Genomic DNA, 23,109 nt, shown 5'->3' with positions numbered 1-23,109 from the left:
CTGAATACATATTTCAGGAAACCTTCTATAGTATAATATTCAATAAAGTCCTAGTGTTAACATGACCAAATAACCCAAATTGGGTGTTCACCTGGGGTCGTACTAGCCCATAAAAAGAGGTGTTTTCACTGCTTGCCACACTGTCCAGCTGGATGAACTGGCTCCGCTAACAGGCCTGCTTTGCAGTTTGTTCCTTGTTGGAATATGAATTATGCCATCAGCTTAGCAGGAAGGAGTGTGCTGGGACAAGTAAATCTTATATACAGGGTAACAGAGATATAGGCTACATAGATTTCCCGACTGTAAAACGTTCAAGATTCTGAATGGCAAAGCAAACTAAAAACTAACAAAGCACCCTTTTTTCTTCCAAAGCAGAGATGATTCACTTTTCTGAATTTCTGTTTCAGGACATCAGGCTTAGAATTAGCTGTTCACAACCATTTACAAGTGTTATTTTTTTTAACATCAGCACGTTCATGTTAAATTAATAAACAATTACTTAAAAATCTCCCAATCTCTACTCAAGGATCTCAGCAAATAAAGACTTACGAACCAAAAATAAAGCTATAATAAGTTAATCTAAATAAATTAAACATTTGGAACTACACTGGCTTTTCCTAAAATTTCTCTTTATAGAAGCACAGATTGTTAAGGATAATACTGTACAATCCTAAGGACACATGGCATAACAGCACTAGAGCACCATACTTTCTGATTAGCTGTAATTTTTAGAAATGATTAACTGCTTGACAACACCGCCTGTGGAGTACTTATTCTACATTACTCAACTACGATCACTTACTACTAATACTTTGTAGTCTGACCATTTATTTTTAACATGAAGTACAAAATGATCTTTTCAGAAGCAGTCAGCAAGATTTCAATATGACTTAATCTAAGATTCATAAATATGAAAAACATTTTTCATTAACTCAAGTTTATATAGAGCTCTAGAAATATGAATTTCAAAATTTCTACACTTTCATGGAACAGCCTAATAATTTTGAAGAAACAAGACTGTATCTAGGGTACCCCTGTTTCTATCTTTAAAAAAATATTTCCCAATCATTGAAACTACTTCCTGCTGCGTGTTTACATTGCCAGAGATACTGATCTTCGCAAAAAGTGTAGAAATCTTTCGCAAGGTTAGTGCCTTCCTTATCAATGTGCAGCTCAAACTACAGTTGACTACAGTTGACATTGAGCATCACTACAGAAAGCTAAGCTGTAATGCTAGACAAGGGCTAGCATTGTGGCCTATATTTCTCCTTTATCTTAGAAAAAAATTAAACTAGGACAGCATAACCTTATTGAGCTGCACCATTTAGTCTCATTCACTGCGTTATCCAGGGATATCTGTAAGCCCCACGTGGTATAGAAAAGTAAAGGCTGACCACACATAGATGTAACATTACACTGCTGACAGGTTCACCTAGAAGTGTAATCTCGAAATGCTGGATGACGTAAACCAAACACAAGGCTCACTCTTGCTTGAAAAATGTCAGCTACACGACAGCAGCTAAACATTACTTTGCTGCTATTTCTTGCGTAAATGTATTTACATTTTATGTTTATATGTAGAGTGCAGGATTTTTAACCGTACAGCATACTTATGCCTGGTACAAGAGCTGAAATAAACTGATAATAAAAGATCCAGGCAAAAGAGGGAGATCTTTAGCTTCTTTACCTGATCAGGTAAGCAGGCTCTCACACCTACACTGCACTGAGAAACGTAAATATTGCTGCCGGAGCAACTGCCAGAAACAGAAACATTAATGATGTACAGAGACTGGTGATCAATGATGTTACAAATCAGATGGGGAAAGCCTATATTTCCTACTGCCTGAAACATGCAAAGGGTGCAGAGCCACTATTAAACATGAAGAGGAAGGTAGCCCTTTGGTCTCACATGGCTGGAGGAAGCCAACAGATGCCTAAACCAACAGGCATAGGGGGCAGTAAATGAGAATTTAACGCCATGGAAGAATCTTCCTTAGGCAGTGGGGAAGCACTGTCCCCATCCTGGTGGAAATGAAATAGAAGGAGATAGGTTTCAAGGAATCAGAGAAAAAGAGACTGATGGAAGACTATCTTGGCACTGCCTTATAAGAAAGACCGCTTCCATTGAGAAATTGGAATCAGTTAGTGTTCCCAGCACAGAGCTAGGCTTTTGATTTGATGGGGAAACTTGAGCAACAAATACCATTTAAATAAAATGTCTCCATTGTGTCTGCCTGTTCCTTCACATTAGAGGACTAGACTTAAGAGCCTGGCTGTTGTGATCAGCACAACAACACAATGTCAGAATATTTCAACAGGTAATGTTTGATACACTCTTCTCAATCACCCACTCTTTTAAATGTAAAAGATTTAAATCTTCTCAATCACCCACTCTTTAAGATTTAAATGTACCCACCTACCTGCAGCTCTTAAACTGCTTCATACACCACTTCCAAACAGGTTCATCTCTGCTGACAAGTAAATATTACAAACAGCGGATGTGAAAAGTCACTCTGCGCATGCGTCCCCACTGCCATGGCAAAACCAAAATTATATAACACTCCTTCACTGCACCTTATAATATAGGCATGAAATTACAAGCTAGTGTTCGTGTTTCTTACAGATGACCTCTGTTCAAAATTGTGTTGTCAGGATTCAATTTAGTACCCATTGTAATAAACAGTTTTATTAGCAAGGCTAACCGTATTCTTCGATTGGCAGTAGCTATACAATGTGTAGAGTTATCATCACACATGAGTAACCATGTGGACTCAGTAAGGGGTCAATAATGCATTACCGGAAAGCTGTCCATTTCCTAATGTAGCTCGTGTATACAGAAATAGACAAGGTTCAAGAGAGAATTGGTTCTCCTCTGAGGAGCCAGAAAAGAGAAGAATGTTAACCCAATCAATCAGGTAGCATTTGCCATGCTCAAGTTCAAGTCTAGAATGAAGTTGCCCTAAACTAGGTGTAATATGTTCTTCATATGAACCCTGAGACTGTTTACACAGTATTACGCCTCACTAAGTTAAGGAAAGATTTAACCTCTGCTTAACATGTAATACTAATCCCCACTTTGCCTTGTGGTTTAGTTTTTGACATGGAAAACAAAACAGTATGAGGAAAGCAAAAGGGTGTCCCAAAATGGTCTCCCTTATGCTACCTAATTTATCAGGGTTCTACTGTAGACATTACATAAGCATTGCCTTCATACCTCAGTAACCCACAGCAGACGCCCAGGAACCACTGGGATAAATGCCACTGTAACTCCATGTGCTTAAAGCACCGCTCCAAGAAGTGTAAACCTCAGAACACAGGGCTAACTTCGTAACTCTCAATCAAAATATTTATCAGGAAAGTGTCTGGCAGATACACCCTTTTAAAGTTAATTTAAGAAGAGTTATAACACTGGAAAAAAATACGTAGGCTTGTGGTATGTCCTTCATTAATATGTCTTTTGTACTGTATCTAACTGTGGAATCACAATAACAGTTTATAGTTTTATACATTACTGGGGCAGCTAGGAGAATCAAAAAACAGTGGTGGAGTCAAACACAAAGTTGGATTTATTTCACAGTGCAGAACCATACACAAAACCAAGAGGCATCGGCAAACGATTACATAAATTCCACAAGCAAATGCCCACGTCATACAAAGTGGTCGATCCAATGACGACTCACCTGCTTCCAAATGAGGCAATACGCCTACTTTCATTGTAGTAGGCAAGAAAGAGGATGGAAAATTTAGAGAGCGCTTCACGGAAGCAATGGAAAATAAATATGTTGATAACTGAACAATGAAGAGTGTGTTCCAGTGGTTTCAGGTGGTTCATATACCAGCAGAATATGCGAAGTTGTAAAGAGAGACATAAACACAATACTAAAACCACGGCTCCTTGGCAAACATTACAATGTCCCCAAGTACCTCTCTGACTAGGAGACAGTGTCCCCAACTAATTCCAGGTCTCAAACTGCTGCTTTTTAGAATAATGCATTTTGAGGTCAAACCTCCAGAACTGGTACTGGTAAAGAATCCATCTTTTCCCTTCTCTAATCTATACAGGAGACACCTGTTCCCTTGGGCTTTCCATCATGCTCTGTCTTTTCTGTAAGCAAGGATGCCCCTCCCCAACACCACAAAAAGCAACCCCGTTCTGATGACTCAAGATTTTGCTCAATCTCCCAGCTTCCTTTAATCAATTTAGAAAACATTTTGATTGCTTTCTGCACAGTCTTTCACAGCCCATCCTCCTGTAAAGAAATCCTAGTAAAGCACTTTGCATAGTGCTTACTGGGAAATGGGCTTAACGAACTGCAATGTATTAATATTTTTCTCAGTTGTTTACACCAGTGAAACAAAGTATTCCAATGGCTGTAGTTTAACAGTCTTGCTGAATAGTGTAGATATTTAAAAAAAAGTGCAAAATTCATACAACTAAAGAAACAGCAGGGTAGGAAACTGAAAGGAAACTACTCAAGGTGATTTGCCAACATCATCTAAAGCAGCAACCAGGCTATAATGCTACATCAAGCAGGTTATATGCTACATAAATACTAATCAACAGGGGAAAAAAAATAAGTGTATGTAGCTGCAGATCATACATTATTAAGGGTGTAGAAGGTGAGTATAAGTCATTCATAATTCAAAGTACTGTACTTACTTATGTATAATTATTCCACATTCGAGTATATTTAGGGTGCACATACTAATGACTAATTCATAGCAGTTGAATAGATGCAAATGAAAAAAGTCTGCTGTACATATGGACTCGTTAGCTCCAGTTAGTTTACTGCAAAAAGTGACTGTAATTGTACTGATGTTTGTAGTCTACATATTTGCTTGAGCTCAAATTGAGCTAAATAGGTCAAATATAACCACACTGCATAATTATAACTTTTGTTCATTAAAAATGCAAGTATGAATGAGAGGCTTTTATTGCAGATGTAGTTTATTACATTAGAGAGTTCTTTCAGTAAAGAATTGATTTCAACCTGTGTAATTCTAAAGTTTAAAAGGGGAAAAGAGAGAGTGGAGATGCTGGTCTTCCTGTACTTAGCTGGACTATTTCTAAAAAACCTGGAATGCAATTCCGAACTATTCATGACAATAAAGCTTAGACAGTTACAGTACATAAAATCAATGCACAATTGTTTTCTTTCTTTAAAAATGCTTTTTACATCCCAATAAGATATTCAATTTTTAAGTAACTTCACAGGTAACATAAAACGCAGAAGAGGGTGTCCTGAAGGAACTGGTTCAGTATGCCTTGCTTTGCTCACTAGATGAAACTTCTTCACAAGAAGCAAACATGCAAAATATTACACTAGAATGACGATCTTCACTTCTGATCCTGAGATGCCAGTGTCTTCCAGTTTTCCTTCAGCCCCAGCTATTACTGTAATAAGTGAATCGTGTGTTTACTTACGAAGGATCTGAAGTTATCGCACCGCAGAAACCACCTCTTCAGCACCCAAAGAGAATATCATGCACTTTATTTCATGCAGTTCTGAAGCAGTTTGGTGGGAGCAACGTTACAGGAAAAGCAAAGCGGAGTTCACTGTGTGTGTTTCTTAAACCACCAGCACATGCAGTAGGAAAGGTTCTAAATAACAGCAGCAGTGTGTTCTCTGCTCACTTCTAAAAGTATGTGGCTGCCAAAAACAGCAGAAAGAAAATGACAGGCATGAGGAAGCTTCAGAGTATCATTTGCATAATAACATTTTACATTCATGTTAAAAAACACACGTTTTTATGAGATGACAGAATTCGGCTATGGCCCAGCCATTAAAACTACATGCATACATATGGGCTATCCTCGGCTGATGTCTGCAAAGGTGTTACAGGAAACTCACTTCCTGAATGTCCTTTAAAAAGATTTTATATCAGAATGTAGGCTGCTTTTTCAAATGCCATCATTAATGAACTCAACACTTCTTCACATCGGGAAAAGGGAAGGAGCCTAAAGAATTAACTATTTGAAAAAAGATTTTTCCACCAGAATATAAGTTTCATAACGTGCAGAAACTATTTTCTATTTAGATCTCCAGTCACATAAGGCATCTTAAAACCTTCTAATAAAACTGTACTTTCAACAAAGTCTAGTAAGCCTTTCTAAAGATTCTTAGGCTAGAGGTAACCTTTCTCTGGGGTATTCCAACATACAAAGCATGCATCATAATGAACCCAGCCAAAATATTTCTTATTACAACTGCTCTTACAAGTTACTATACAAATGAAACATACAAGGTCAATATTTCACTGGGCAGAGTTTGAAGAGCACACCCAAACTACACAAAACTTGAAGCGATCATTATACCAGCAGAGTCAGAGCAGTAAAGCAACCCATTTAAATGGCCAACATTTTTATGACACTAGCATAAAAAGATATCTGTCTACCAAGTATAAGGACTATCATGCCAAGTCACTGATTGAGTTCTGAAGGTTTTAAAGATGCTAGCTTATACTGTAGCTAGACATTCTTCTCATGTGCTTTATTTGGACTGTTATTCCTCATTCTGCTGTGGTATTATAGCAAAAGGGAAACTATAGTAAAAATACTTACATTCCTTTACAGTGGGTACAATTTGCTCTTATTTTACCAAAGTGTTCTGTTCACCATACCTGCCTTACAATTTATATAACTCATGACTGTAGAAATTAAGCTACTTCAGTGATATCACTGAATGCAGGTGGCATTTCTGTGCAATAGCTAACATGAGCAGATCACACAAGCAAAGTTTCACTCACGCTTCCCTTGTTGTTATGGATATTTTTTGGCAGAACATGGTGTAGACGAGATGAAAAAGCTTTTCTCATCAAACCACTCCAACAATAACTCAGAAAATGGGTTGCGGACTCAATTAGAACCAAATCATAAGGAAAGAAACTTTAGAATAAAGTTGTAACATTACATTCTCTCTCTAGACATTTTGTTCAGTGCAGACTACCCTTGAATTTCCCTAGTACGCCCTTTTACAAACATGCATTGTGCTGTTTTTTATTATTGGTTTTAAGTCACATCACCTAGACACCACAGTAGTATACTGACCTTTCTACTTTAACCATGAAATAAGAAACAATTCTCCTTTAATATAAGGACATTAGATTTCACAGAGTTTTGGTGATGAGTGGTATGATTATATGACACAAAAAAGCAAGAAAATAAAACATGACAACAAAATGGGTTTTCTATAATGCGTTATACAGTCCTGTAAGGTACATGATTACTGTATTATTGTAGCAACAAGCTGGTTATACAATCATATGGGGGGAAAAAAAGTTGTTCCATCATTCGCACTGCTGAATAGTTCTACATGCTCCTCCAATGAAAAATAAAATGGGCCTCTTCTTTAGCACTAATGAAGCTAGCACATCTATCACTGTCTAAAAATGATGGGAAAGGATGGGAGTCTCACGGGTCTGGAGGGAACGGAATGCAATGGCAATCAGGAGAAATTCTCACATTCCTTCCCTCTTGATGACAGGGAAAAAAAGCCATCAGCCCTAACTCTTACAGGCTGAAGGCCAGCACCGAAGGCATGAGTTTAATGAGACCAGCGTTATGCACATATTGAATACCTATTTTGGATTCTGTCTGTTAATGCACATTACCTTATGTCATAAATAAAGGTGGGTAATGCCACCTTTGACTCTGAATGACTATTCAGACATCTCAATTGGTCATTTACAATTGCCTCTTATCTTTTCTAGGTTCTACAGTACCTCGCAGTCCATCTAAGCCATTATTGGACTGGAGGAATGGAATGGAATCTCCACTACTCATTAGAGCATTTGGATAACGGCTCATGTCCATAGCCTAAGCTGTCTCATCACTTTCCAGTCCCTAATAACTGCTGAGGTGTAATAGTGCTCTCTTGCACACTAGAGATCTGGTAAGGAACTTCTTTTCACCTTGATCAGACCACTCCACCTAATCCACCTCATATGGGCTATCCAGATAAGCATGAGATTCAAAGTACAACAGCGTGATGGTTGTCCGTCGTGTCCGACGATGACGGTAGATACAACAGCACTGAAATACAAAAAGAGACTTCTGATTTAAATATTTACATAAAAAAAAACCTAAGTAGCATAACCAGATCTTTGTGCTTTTCAAAATTGGACGTTGCTCATCTTAACTTCCCTAATGATGACAATAAAGGGGTGGTTAAAAAGACCTGAAATTATACTACAAATCAAAGCCTCTGTGGTGCATGATAAACGCAGAAGATAAATGTCCCTCAGCATTAATACAGGGCAGCAGCAAAAAAAAGTTATAGCACAGATGGTCTTTTTGTGCATCGCATGGCTTTTCAGAATAGTGACCTCACTGAGATACATGAGTTCTTCACTAAATGCTAAAGTGCTACTTTGTGCTTGATGTTTTACGTTTCACAAACATTTAACATAGGCAATTAGCTTACGAGGGTGTGTAGCACTGAAGTCTGAGTTCATGTAGTGCACTACCCAGGATTTCAACCCTAATTACACACACTGAGAAAGGGTTTTGGACCTCCTATAAAATCAGACACCGGAGAAATGCTGTTTGTATACCAAAGGCAATGCCAGCAGTCACTCACAATTACCCCAGAATTGCAGTACCAAAAACCTTTATCACCACCCCTCCCGACATCCCCATTACTAAAGAAGCATTTCTTGGCCCTGTCTACATTAAACCTACAAATGAATGTTAAGAGGTCAGTCAAGCCAGTTTGTCTTATCAGAATGTGAATTTGAGGCATGCCCTTAAAACAAGACCAAGTACAGCTACTTATTTAGGAGATGAACCTAAAAATAGTTTCTCACAGGAAATGAGTTACACAGGCCCCCCAGACCACAAAACCAAATATCCGAAATAGAGGCTCATCAAGAGTCCACTTGATGTGGTCAAGCCTACTCCTACACCGCTGGTGCCACAACTCCCAAGAATTACTAAAAAAAATAATTATTTAATTTAGTAAAAAGAACACCCTTGTCTTTCATATGCCCAGGTAAGCACATTCTCAGGAAAATGGAAAACGTCTGCAGCTGTCACCTGGCATTTTAAAGTTAGGAAGTTTCCAACGACTTGAGGTACTCAAACAGATAAGAGTGTAATACATCAGTAAAGGGAAGAGATTTCCGGAACTAAAAAAGTACCCACCACATCCCAATACTCACACACAAAAATTTCTATTTTTATAAAATGCTACACTCACTGCATGGCAGCAGGCGGTGATGTATTTAACGCAATTGTTTCACCGCAGGTGAAAGTCATCTCCTTTACACACCGACCTCTCTGTTCTAGGATAAGTGAGGGGAGGACATGTTGTAACAACGTTTTTTTTTCCAACATTACAACCAGAACTCACCCACTCATTTGACACTTTACACTGTTAATAAATTCAACAGAGAACAAAACAAAATGCCTCTTCAAACCCCATGAGATCATAGAAAGTCATGTTTTGAGCATTTAAAAAGCAAAGAATCCATTTTTGGATTCTGTGCTCCCGCTTTCAGCATGGCATATAGGGCAGTACACTGGTGTAACAATTTATTGACCTTAGAAAAATTTAACTATAGGATGATCAAAAAAGAAAACACCCAAGCCAAGCTGCAAATCAACCTGTAAAACTCTAGGTTAATCTGCCACTTAATCAAAGCATTAAAAATCCTTGAAACAACGACAGCACATGTTTGCACCATTTTAAAGGTTATTTTTACATTTCAAAATATAGGATTAGACAAAACAAAATCCAGAGAGCATTTTTAAACTTCATTCAGGGATCAAAACATTTTAAACATACTCGTGCTAAAAGCTCTAGTAATTGATCAGGTCCCAGAACAGAGAGTATCTTATGGCTGGATAACTGTTAGGCCACCAACTGGTTAAAAGTTTAAAAAAATAAAAAGTGAAAAGTATCCCTATTATTTAACTTATCTGCAAATAGAAAGTGATAGTACTAAAACCCTGCTACACCCATGTTTTATAGCTATAGGTATTTTCATTTACAGCTTTTAATTAAATATTTACAAACTATATGCTCAGTGAGTAAAGGTCTTGGACGATTATATTCAGTAAATTTAGGGAAAACCACTTTGTAAGTAAATAAACAGTTTCACAATGCTGGTTTCAAGATAAATATCTGTTAATAGGAATCTATCAACAAAATCAAGAAAGACGTACACTGCCTGGCTCTAGACATTAATGGAACACTGTATAGACTCAGAAGAAAGTCTTACGGTGCTGGAAAAGCACCAGAAACAATCTTTTACAAAGGCTTATACAATTCAGAAACACACTGTAACATATCCCAAAACTAAAACCATAACACAAGTAAATAAGCTTCACTAGAAGCAGCTCAAAGATGACTTCTTTTCCGGGAAAGCCCTTAATTATGTAGTTAAAAAAGGTAGTAGTTTTTTTTCCATCTGAAATTTACAGACAATCCCTAAACTCTAAAGAAAGCCACGACTGACAAATTCCATTAAAAAGCTATTTTTAGGTTTTGTTATCCTGACATGCATTAGTTCAAGGGGGGTTACAACTCCTAGAGTATAGTGGCCATAGATAACTGGAATCTTTAAAATAAGATGTGTGATTCACATATATTACGAAAACATTTTCAAAATTCCTTACTCAAGTTTGAACTTCTTTAAATTCCACTGTGACAGACAGATCATTGGACACAAATGGTAACTAAAGAAAACATTTATATGCATTTTAAACAGAGAACAGTAGCACTGCTAGAGACAGTGGATTTTAAGAGTATGGAAGAAACTATCAAGTTTTGCTGAAGGTGATACCATTTCTTCTTTCAAAACAAAATGTCTCCAAGATCCTCTGATCAAATAAACTAGATGGGCTGAATGTTCCCCTTTTCTTTGCAAACTGTATGTTGTCAAAATTGGAACTGTCTTTTTTTAAGAAAGAGTGATGAAAGATTTTGTTTTTCCTATTAACAAAATACATGTAAATGTACAGCAGCAGAAGCAACTATGCAAATATACGCTGAAGGATAAGCAAATGTTTTACAGCTCGTCTGAAGGAAATCTCATTTAATTGAAGTGTCATCTTTGAACAAAATGCTCATTAAAGACTGACTAAAATTGCATGAAAGCAGCAGCCCTTCCACACCTGAAGAATTCTCAACAGTAGCAGCTGGCAAACAAATGTCTAGCTCATCTGCGGTGTTACTTTTCAGCTGAGGAAAACTGTTACAAATCCACAACTTTCCTTCGGTGTTCCACAGATTTGGGATTTTCAGATGGGGTTCCAGGTGGAGTGTCACTTCTTACTGCTTTACAACATATCCCGCAAAAGAAACGGTCAGTCACTCTTCAGCCTTCTCTACCTGAGCAGATTTTACTGACTTTACCTTAAATAGTGTCGGCTTAAAAAAGGCAGATCGTAGCCTTCTAAGATGCCAGGCCACCAGCGCCAGCCCTGGGAGTTGTCCGTTACCTCTGCTGTACAAGGGAAGTTAGATACACCCCAGTTTAGAGCAGTTTCTAAAGGCTCTTTACAACTGTGGCTATTTTCCAGCACTCTTTCAACATTTCCACGGAAAAAAAACAACAACAACTCAGGTTTATCTCCAGTTATTCAAAGTTAACTGAATGTCATATATGAAACATCTCTTCAGACAAATCTTCTATATTATCACATGTATGCTGTGCCTTTTATCCTGTAGAGTGGAATAAACTTTCTCAGTTTCTCATTGCACGTCACCTGGGTTAAATGAGTTTACTTTAAACTGCCGTTCGACTCGAAGGATTTACGATTCAAAAGTTTAGGTTTTCCAAGCAGGGTCTCTTTAACATTACAGATACAACTTGTAAAACAACCCGTTATTGCCACAACAGATAAGGCATCGTGGATTCGGTTGCCTTTTTCTTTACTAGCAGGAGTCATACCTAACAAGCTACAACTACAAAACATCTGACGCCTGCTTGTTTCGTTATTCGGTGTGCAAGAGCGTTACGTGGTATCCAGGTGTGACGGACAGTAGCCTCTGGTGTTAAAATAAAATTAAAAGGAAGCGTGACGCCCCCTTCCATCTATTTCAGACATGGTGACACGTCGAAATCACGATCACAGGTCCGCCGATCTCTGCCCCCCCCAAATCACACACCTCATAAGACATGCTTCAACTGCCCCGAACCGCTATGAACTGTGCAGAAATTGGCGATATACAGCCCGAAGAGGGAAGGAAAAAGTATTTTAAATGGCGTGTTGAAAGTTACCAGCAAGCGGGGAAACTCCTATCAAACACCTTCACGGCCATCAGAGGAGGCAGGAATAATTAGGCTAACTAGGGCACTTAATACAGTACGTCCTAACTCAACCCAACAAAGACAAGCCGGGCAGGAGCCTGGAAAAATCAAACGGTAAACCGATTATGTATATCCACACCACAATAAAATAAAACCTCCCATCAGAAAGAAATGACAAGATTACTCAGAATTACGAATAAAATTAATTGGGATACTTATGGGGGGTGAATCAGGAACTGGTCTATAATAATAAGAAGAAGAAATTAAAAGATCAGTGATCGATGCCTCGTACTTCCACAGAGAGAGAGAGAGGCTGTGTGGCTGGGCTGCGGTGAATTATTTTCCCAAATAAATAATTAAGGATTTCAATGGAGGGCATGGAGGTCTAACTCAGATTATTCATTAAAAAACAAACAAACACAGGTGACGGCGTTACGCCTAACACAACACGGGTGACAAATGTAACGTACCTGCGAGACGTTAATATTAGGGGGCCGATCCTGCTAGTAGTGCTGGCTGATAAGATATTAGTAGGAGATGTACTTAGGCCTCAGCACTTAGCTCAGGTCTCGTCACCGTCCTTATCGCAACTTTAGCCCCGATACGCAGAGGGCAACGGCTGAAATATGTTATTTTGTGTGCGGCAGAGCCCTAACCACGAAGATACTTACAATCTAAATGTTTCTTTTTCGGTCCCATGATTTCGTGCGTGGTCGCCTTGCACACAGTTTTCGAGACTGCAGACCCGGTAACACTGTGTTGAGCTGCAGTTATCCTATCCGTTATGCTCTGCCCAGACATCTTCGCTTCTCTGTACAAGGAATGAAAAACAGGATAGATCTTCCCGATATTTTAAAGAGAATCGGTATGTTCGGATATCCTCCGGGGGCTTCCACGGTTCCACCACCTGACACAGAAAGGAAAAGAAAAAAAAAAGAGACAAAAACCGTCCGTACTCGGGAGAAAAACCAGTAGGAAAAACAATATTGTTATATCCACTGTTTGGTCCAAGAAGCCCCAGTATAAATGCCAAAGATCATTGGACGTCGGGCTGCAGGCAGATAAAAAAAACAGTGCTTCTTTTTTTCTTAAGGGTCCTCGTTTCTCTTACTCCCTCAACCTATTACCACACACACACACTCTCTCTCGCACTCACTCTCTCTTCCCCCCCACCTCTCTCTCTCTCTCTCACCCTCTGTGTCTCTCTCCTCTTTTTCGCCTCCCCCTGCTGGGTTTAAATGGACCGGAGGCTTGCAGGAAAATGGCGGGTCCGTTTCCTTCTCTTGCTGGAGCCTCCCAAGGTATTGTGTAGTTCGGAAACTGACTCCATTGTGGCTCCTGCGTGTTTTCGACAACGCCTGGGCAAGAATCGAGTTTGTAGAGCCAACATGGCGACAAGCGAACAGTAGTTTCCCTGCTCCCGTCTTCGGTCTGTACACCAGCAGGGATGGTTTCAATTCACGTGACATGTCACACGTTCCATAGTGCTCTATTTCGGCAGAAAGTATTGTTAGCAGTGTAATCAAAGGGTGGCTGTCTGTCTTTGCTTCCGTCGTTCAAATAAGCAGACTGATCTCACTTACTTACCCATGCATGCTCCCTTTTAGTAACTTTAGTCTTGAAGGTAATTTGTGCATTGGAGAAAAATACCACTGATGAAGTTTCATTCCATAAACCAACTCTTAAGGTAGGCTTTATAACATAACATCACTTTATTAGCCCTATACAATTTCTTGCATTAGGAATTCATCTTTTCACATACCCCAGCTTGCTCTCCATGAGAGACAGACACACAGACAGGGAGAGAAGCCTGGGGTAACAGCACAGGGTCAGCTATTGTACAGCACCCCTGGAGCAGTTGGGGTTAAGGGCCTTGCTCAGGGGCCCAACGGAGTAGGATTCCTCTGCTAGCTGCAGGATTTGAACCAGCAACCTTCCAGCCACAGGCACATATCCTTAGCCACAGAACCACTGCTCTGCCCCTTATAGCAGAAGAGATCATTTTACCATTTGACTCGCGTACCTCAATGTTAAATTCCACCCTAGAACAGAAAAGTCTTTTGGCATTCTTTTCATCTCGGGAATGTATCAGTCAAGTGGATCAGATCAAATGGCACACCGACACGTTTAGTAAACAGCGGAACCATTTTACACCAGGGTGTTGTCATTTGTCAATAAATGCTTCTTCCAAGTTTCATTAGCAGTGCGAGTTACCTCACAGTGCATCCAGTCTGATTGCATTCACGTATGCCTGCGATGTACAGGATGCCAGACAATGGAAAGTAACCTAATTAATTAGCTACAGGACTCTGAACTCCACTCTCTGTTGTGAGCCTAACCAATACCATATTAAATTGTGTTTGTAAATAAAACAATGTTTGAAGAATTGATGCGGAACTGAGCAGGTTTTCCATTGGCTCTGCCCTGGGAACTTCTTAAACAATCAGAGGGGCATATGCACAAGCAAACTAAAGAGGCTTCAGTTGAGCTCAGCTGGCATTCATGCTGGGAGTAAAAGGGATCTTTCACTGTAAAAACACGAAGTCTGCTTAAAAAAAAAAGAAGATAATGAGCTCTCCAAAGCTCGCACGTAATGTTTGTGCATAGTAATAAAGATCATCTTTGCATATGTGATGCGTATAGTTCTTCCCCTGCTGGGATTCAGTCACTCAAGAATTACATTACCGTTCTTCTGACAGAGGAGAGTTGCACTCCAGGGTGACATAACACTCTGTAACATGCTTATCTTTGTTTGTGTGCTACTTTATCCTCCTCTGATGTTGTGCACCCACCTATTGGGTATAAGGTAGCCATTCTCTGCCTGTTCACTACCCTTTAGATCAGGCAGGTAGAGTTTGTTCTCCATCAACAGAATTTGAGGAGAAATTTGATTTAGGCAGGACTCCAGGGTTAAGTCCCCTGCTCTTACAGTGTCATGGGGTCTTCAATGACCACAAGGATTAACACCTCATTCAAATGATTGCACCAGTGTTCTCTAACACCATTCTGGCACATTCATTTGGGGATTCTTGTAAGGAGGTCCGAGGGGACACCTAACACTATACTAACAGCATCAACCTGACTCCCAAAGCAGTGCTGAACAGGTCCAACATAGGGGTTACAAAATGTGCCTGAACGCTGCAGTCCACTCAGCTGAATATAATCAGGTTTATGCTAAATGAGCCAGCCTTCCATCTAGAGAGTGCTTGAATCCACGTAACACTACAGAAAATGGGAAATGCTCCAGCCAGATGAGCCATGAAGCTTAAATATGGAACTCCAAACTATAATGTGAAAACTGTTGGACTTTCCCATCCACTAAAAATTGTATGTTGACTGCCTATTCTTTGTGGTTTTAATTATAATGCATTTAATCTTTAACACAGTGACTATATTCATGTGAAGACAGTCCCATACTATGCAAACATGTACCCAATTTAGATAATTTTACAAAAGGGTTCAGGATCATCACAGGCATCAACATTTTTATTTACAGTGCTTACATTACTAATGTAATGCATGGCCATCTTGTGGCAAGATCTAGGAATCACATCTAAAGGCTGTTGTGAAATGTTTGATCACACCACATGAGCAATTTAAACAGAACTATAGACTTGTTTTAAGTTCTGTAGAGGTCCAATAAAAATATTTTCTTTCAATTTAAAAGATTCATCATTAATTGCATGAATTATTCATTTTCTGGAAGAAATCACAAGTTCAATACTATTCAAAAAATAATTTAAAAGCAAAAGTAATGTAATGTACATTTTCTTCTATCATATGGCCATATACATTTTCTTCATTTATCTTTAGAAATGCTTCAAAACGTTTAGAGCACTCCTTCCTAATAATGAAATTCAGTGGTTTAATTTAGTAAGTAAAAGTAATATTTGCTATAAAACAATGTCCTTCAAATGCTTTTTGTTTACTTTGTGTACAAATTTAAATTATTAAATCAGGGATTAATGACACATCATAATTCTTTAGATTGAAGAAATCTCTTAAAAGGATAAAGAATGTAATTTCGTATTTGCATATAATTTCGTTTTTGTCTTAACTTAATTGTTTCAATGTACAACTGTTTGTGCTGCAAAACATGATTGAAGAATAGGAATGTCTTTTATGGGTGTCCTGTGTGAAAAAAAGTAACTACAAATACAGCAAATCTACAGAATAGTAAATTCCACAGCTGTGCCTGTGCCTGTAAGATTTTATATTTATAACCTACCAATACACTTCAAACCAATATGACTGTAAATGCTAAAGCATGTCAATAAATTTGATTTCTAATGAAAGGTAGAAGATTCCCAGTCCTTAACTACTTCACTATGATGACCAAAATCCTTTGAGGTTCAAAAAAATATTTTGAAAATCACAAAACTAGAGTATTATTTTTATTATGTATATTTATTTGTATCTTATTTTTTTAATGTTTGTCAGATACCATAAGACTCTAACTTAGCTTACATGTTTCTCTGGTTGGCTTCAAGATCATATAGTCTCTGTGGACTCGATTTATTGATTCATTTCCCTATAGGTCATCTAGTAAAGAGTGGTATAAAGTTGGTGACTTACCTAGTTTGGATAAAAAATTATAACAACAAAAATATAAAATATCTACATATTATTTTAATAAAAAATAAATGATGCATCCAAGCAGATGAGGTATTGATCAAACAACAAAATATGTCAACACTTATTCTAAACTAATTTGGAATAAGCTGGTTATTCTATATGACAGGTACAGTAGTTGCAAATAGCTGAGTAGCTAAACTAAATAATAGGACCAAGGCATTTTCTATTAATCAAACAGTATTTTAAGAGTTTAAGTTGACTTCATTGTCATTAGAGATATTCAAGAGAATCAAGAAGTTCAAGCACTTTGCAGTAGAGCTTGCTTAGATCATTTATACATGTCCTGGTCTTCATATTGTAATTACTGTCATGATTACATTAGCATTGTGAAATGGGAGGCTCAGTCTTCACTGTGTCTCTACTTCAAATGAAACCATTTTGAAGTATGTGGATGACCGCAATAAAACAGGTGACAGTAATATTTGGTTGCAACTACTAACGGTAATACACTCATTATATTGTTTTATTATATTGCCACTAACATTCAATAATATTATTTCTTTAAATCAAGACGTAACCTACTGTATTCCATGTGGCTCAGCATTGTGTCCCTGCTCACTAGAGGGCATTGTAGCACTGCCTGAGCAACTGCTTCAGTACACCTTCAGCAAGTGAAATAAAATGCACCACAGGATAAGGAATAACAGACTCAACCAAAGCCTGAAATTAAGATACAAAGCCAAGACCAGCAACATTATATGTTATTTGCCACACAAGCCATGTCTACGTTTTTTTTTCTAAAATTCAATTTGTTCTTAAAATTTTTTTTTCATATTTCTGCCTCCTACAAATGTTTTCTAGAATGCGTTGGTATCAAGACTGCCGAATCTGCATAGCATTATCAGCAGAAACATTTCAGGAAGCCTTAAGAAAGTCTAAGAACTTTGTGTGTTTTATGGTTTGTTAATGAATTGTATGTTGCAGTGATCTGGTAGGGGAGAGAAGTGTACAAGCAGTAAATTAGGGAAAAAGGGATAAATGTCGGAAATTGTGTTCAAATACTGTTAGAACATAAGAACATCAGCAAAAAAAAAAGAAGAGGCAATTCTGTCCATATAGCTAATTTGGTTTTAAATATTCATTTTATCTGAGTATCTCATCCAGCTGTTTTTTGAAAGATGCCAGGGTATCAGCTTTAAGAGCATGTTTGGGTAGCTTACTAGATACAGTACATTGCTGGGTATCTCAATGCAATCGATTTTGAAAACAGAAGGGGAAATGTCAAATATGGATTGGAATTATTCCACACCACTGCAAAAAAAAACCAAAACAGAGTAATTATCTTCCGGAAAATCATCAGGTCATACCCTGAAGGAAAAGAGATAATTTAGTATTTATGTCAACACACACAAGCAAAAGAGCCTAGAAACCAAATATTTGATCATCTCTCCTTGTGTTTTAATGAGCAGAGACACTTGAACACCTTTAATTTCAATACTCATGAAGTACTTAATATGGTCAGTTATGAAATTACTCCGCTTTTAATTAATTTTACAGCACTTACAGTACCATTTGTATATTTTTCAGAGCATCAATTTCATGCCCAAATTAAGTTAATCCCCGTGTGTGTCCCCATTCCTTTATGGACGTTTCCAAGCTGTTTTGTTACAATATTTCTCTAGGGCAACAATACTGAAGCACATATATGTACAGGGGGTTCCGTGGAAGTAAATTAGAAAGTGGAATCAGTGACTCTCCTTGCTGATAAGGGAGTAATACCCCATTTCTTGCAAAATCTTAAAAATACAAACATGAGGAATAGGAAGCACATAGTCAGAAACACACCCATTGCAATGCTGCCAGCTCTGTCACCTAAATGGTTCTGTGTCTGCGCCTTTGCTGTCCTGCTGTATTCCAATCCCTTACTGTAATTCTCTAATTCTGCTGTCTCCTCTCAGCGTGTGCTTGTTTTTCCTACTGTTAAGCGCTTTGAGAAGCCACTGTTAAAGGTGCTATATATAATGAAGTTTATTTTTATTATTCCCTAAGCTACAGTGTTCATCTTCTAGTGTTGCTCTCACTAAACAGCCGGACCACAACACCAGGGAAACAAAACAAAAGCAAACAAATAGTAACCACTAAGAACACACCACAGAGCCAATAAACCTGTCCAGTCCATACTTATCCCAGTAGCCCTAGAAAAGAGGGGGGTCAGTATAATTACAGTCTGGTCCCTTTCAGTGGTCCTGTCAGTGAAATAAGCAACCCAGAAGCCTGCAGACGCCACTGTACTAAGTCACAGTACAGATTAGCAACTGTGCTGATCTCTGACACTTTAAAGCAGAATGCAACCTAACTGATTCAGTCTAATGTGTGCATCAATTCTGAATAACATATTTTCTGAATTAAAGTCTAGTGTTTCATGTATAAACAATAGGGGTCTTGTTGCTTCCCCACTAGGGAGATAGCTTAGTTCTGGAAGGGCTTTTCTGTCTGGTATGTTACACAAAGGAACTTCTTTAACATGATGGTCTGACCCACATTATTAAGTATACATCTGTTCAAACCTCATTCAATATAAAACAAAATCTCAAAAATGCACAGCTAGTACTTTGTGTATGACATATGACATATAAATGTTCTTTTCTGGTCTTATATTTTTTATTTTTTGGTAGAGTCGCATTATAAAATGTCCATAATTAAATATATCTTTAGATTTTAATATTCAGACATTTACATTTGGCAAATTTTCATAAACCTTTCAATCTGAAACTGAATGTAGTGTTTAACTGTGACAGATCTGGTTCTGTGAGTAACAATGATTGTCGGTCTGAAGGATCTCATTCAGGTCTTTTAGCAAACTCTATCTGTAAAGTGCTGAGAAGGCATGTTTGGTCGTTTTCTCTTCCCCTCTCTTCCATCTTTGTGATTTTTTTCAAGGAACACATTCGTGATATCATTTGTATCAGTTTACAGGGTCTCATGAGTTCTTTGAAACAGAATCAGGATCTCATTATCCTCAGCAAATGGCAAAGCAGTAAGCTGGGGTTGATTGTTTGTGAAAATGTATACATAAAAAGGCTATTAGTGATAGTTTTATATATCTCCTACTGCATATTAAACCAACAGTCCTGAAATTTTTCTGCAGTTATCATTTATTGGTTTCTATCCCTTGGTATTTTCATTATAATGTACCTCAAAAAACCTATTGTGTTTTCCGTGGAAGTAAACTATTGCGTCTTTAACGTGTATTTTGAGTTTGTCATTTCAAGTTTTTAACTTTCTTCATTGGTCTTCCTACCTATTATTTCTAACCATCAAATTTACTTTTTTTTTTCTAAAAATAGTTGCTTGTTCTTATTAGTGCACTGTGCTATGAGACAACAATTTAAATATAAAACTTTTTCCTCTAAGTGGAGATTCTTTCTATTGTTTTTTATTCAAATGAAAAGTATACTGATCATCAACAGAAATGTCAGTTAAAAATGCAACAATTTCACTAAACAGTTACTTTAAGGAGCATTTCTTCATAACTGAATCCCACGAGCATTTCACAAGCTAACCAAAAAAACTTGTCACGAAATGTTTCAAAATGTATTTTTAAAAACTTGGATATGACGCTTTAGTAATTGGGTATTTTATATCATACCCACTGCTTGCACGTAAGGCAAGCATTGACATTTAATTCATTATCGTTAGGAACAAAAGGGAAGAGGAATGCCCTTTCATTCATAAAAAGGAAAGTGATTACCCACAACCTATTTAATATCAGATGACGATATTTTTCTGGAGACTCTGAGTCTGTATCGATTTCATCTTAGATAAAAGATGATCAGGCCTTTTTTGTTAAGGAGAAACATTACCCGAATATAAGCATGGTCATTACAATATCAATTTAAGTTTCAGTAAGTTTTATAATCCAGCCCTGGCATATTTTCATTCTTCTTGACCCTGTTGGTGTCAATTGAAAATCTGAATTTGATTAAATAGGACAAAATACTTCTTGACCAACATTAAGAACTGAAGCAGGACACACCCAAGATAATATTAGAACAGAGTGTATTGTCAGGCACTGCTGAAAAACTCAGAATTTCTGTCTTTATTTTCACTGATGTAATCCAAAACAGCTGAGCCAGGTATATGTCCCTGTGGGTGGCACATCTAGAGTTATTTAAGAATTAGTCTGGCCGTTAATGTGACTGATTGAGGTCAAAACGTTAATAGCGGAATAATTAGCATGGGAAAGAAGATTATATACACGTCCTTTAAAGATTATTAAATGTTAATCGAAGGGGTTCTACCAGCAGAGTAAGAGATGATCTTTCTTGCCTGAAAAATTAACATTTAAGTGGCATCTTTAAATCATCGACAATTTTTTTTTCCAAACTGTTTTCCTAAACTTTAAATCGCTGACACAATTATGCAAACTAATCCGAAACACACATGAAGATCTGCAAGGAGCACATGAGAATGAAAGGAAACCCCCCTGAATGTGATGCAGGCCACACTGCTCCCACTCTTGCTTTTCCCTGTACCATAATGTGAAGTTGTAGACCACTGCATAATTGCACATCAACATTAGAAGATTAATCAAGTGAAAACAAAAAAAAAACACAATATGCTCTAGTACTGTAATCTAGAGGTGGTTATTAGGTTAATTTAATTAAGGTACTATTCTCTCCTCAGGTATTAACAACAGTTTGCCCAAAACCATATAATGCTTGATTCACACGTTGTAGCATATTTACTGCAGTATTTACTGCGTGATTATGTTGGTAGAGTGTGACCATGCCATTTGCAGGCCCTGAAACTGGGAGCAATCAATCTCACAATGATGTACGCAGCAAGAAAGGAAGATCCTGCAAAACACCATTGACCATTTAGCTTTGACTTCTACAGCCCCAGTCCATCTGATAACCATATATTGATGGGAGGAAAAGGGACTTTAGAAAACAAAACACTGGCATTCATTGTTGTTCTGTTTTCTAGCATGGATGCTGTAGGAATTTGCTTTGTGCAAGTATTTCTTTTCTTAGTGCAAGGTATTGAAAAAGTGTAGTATGGCTACGCTGTAGCATTTTCATTATCATTATCATTCTTATTTTCATTCTCCATGTATATGGATTGTTTGGTAGTGTTTTTCATCCTTTTTTTTGCTCTCATCTTATTTTCAGGCGGTGTATTTCCACATTTATCTTTACCAGGTTTTTGTTTTGAAGTACAGTTATGGGATGAGAACAGGACATGAAGGCCCAGACTGTATATTTTTCAGTGCTCGGTACACATCAACAATATAACCTATTTTTGCTGGTTTATAAAAGAGGTAAGGAAGCATGGTGGCGCAGTGGTTGGCATTCCTGTCTTGGAGCATGTGGATTCAATTCCTGGGGTGCTATCTGTGTAGGGTTTGTATGTTTTCCACTTTTTCTGCATGTCCAGTTTTCCTCCCATAGTCTAAAGACTTTCTGGTAGGTTAATTGGCTTTTGGGAAAATTGGCCCTGGTGTGAATGTGAGTATTGCTGTGTGTGTATGTGCCCTGCAATGGACTGGTGTACAGGATTTATCCTGTCCAGTTCCCATGGCTTGGTACTGTAGGTGCTGACTTCCCTGTGGCCCTGTTTTAGATAAAGAGGTTAGAAAATGGATGGGTAGGTTATACAGCTCTTGAAGATAATTAGATTCATTTCACTGTATATTTCCTAAGAAACAACTCCAAAGAAACATATATATGCAACCTTATAATTTGAATTTTGGCACCAGCTGAGAAAGTCAATGGCATAATCTGTCAGAAATGTATGTACTTCAAATTAGTTCGCTTTGCGGGAAACAGCAGTACGATCCACCCTGAGTCAGCGAAGAGTTCTGTGAGTTCTCAGCCACAGGCAGAGGGCAAATGAAATGTGCTGATGGGGCTATTGGACACCAAGCGTCAAAAGCACTCAAACAAACCTCAGCGCAGATTAGCTCCAAAAAGCAAAAGAATGCCTGCTTCATTCACCGGACCAGCTCACTCCAACAGCCGATGAAAAGATAATTCCCCGAAATTGACCTCTTGCAGCGTCAAACCGTTTGTGTGTGTTGACAGAGGAAAATCAAACAGAAAGGATATGAGTGGGAAACTGCAAAACCTCCTCATGTTTCTGGGCCTGTGAAAAGATTTGTATAATACATTGAAGTTTGATGGACTTTCCCATGTTCTCCCAGACAACCCTTTTTTGTTGAAGTGTTCAAATAATGACTCCTTATGTTTTCTTCCTGGGACCCATGTTTCTTGTTGT

The 23,109-nt window shown here is 38.0% G+C and overlaps 1 protein-coding gene across 17 annotated transcripts in view; it reads right to left on the bottom strand.

The window, feature by feature from the left end:
* Window positions 1–13,538, bottom strand: part of picalma (phosphatidylinositol binding clathrin assembly protein a) — a 48,944-nt gene extending 35,406 nt beyond the window's left edge. For 4 of the 17 annotated variants that reach the window (XM_015341521.2, XM_015341534.2, XM_069190006.1 and 1 more), the window contains exon 1: window positions 12,927–13,536. In XM_015341521.2, coding sequence (XP_015197007.1) covers window positions 12,927–13,056 — 130 coding nt within the window. In that variant the 5' untranslated portion in view covers window positions 13,057–13,536. Of the gene's footprint in view, window positions 1–12,725; window positions 12,820–12,926 lie in introns of those variants that run through there. The other 13 variants (XM_069190002.1, XM_069190007.1, XM_069190005.1 and 10 more) reach the window with 8 other exon arrangements.
* Between the last annotated feature and the right edge of the window lie 9,571 nt (window positions 13,539–23,109).

Source organism: Lepisosteus oculatus, chromosome 5 (genome assembly GCF_040954835.1).
Source record: "Lepisosteus oculatus isolate fLepOcu1 chromosome 5, fLepOcu1.hap2, whole genome shotgun sequence".
In the NCBI taxonomy this organism is placed as follows: Eukaryota; Metazoa; Chordata; class Actinopteri; order Semionotiformes; family Lepisosteidae; genus Lepisosteus; species Lepisosteus oculatus.
The sequence above is the reverse complement of the archived record's forward strand: the minus strand, read 5'-3'. Positions and strand labels throughout refer to the sequence as shown.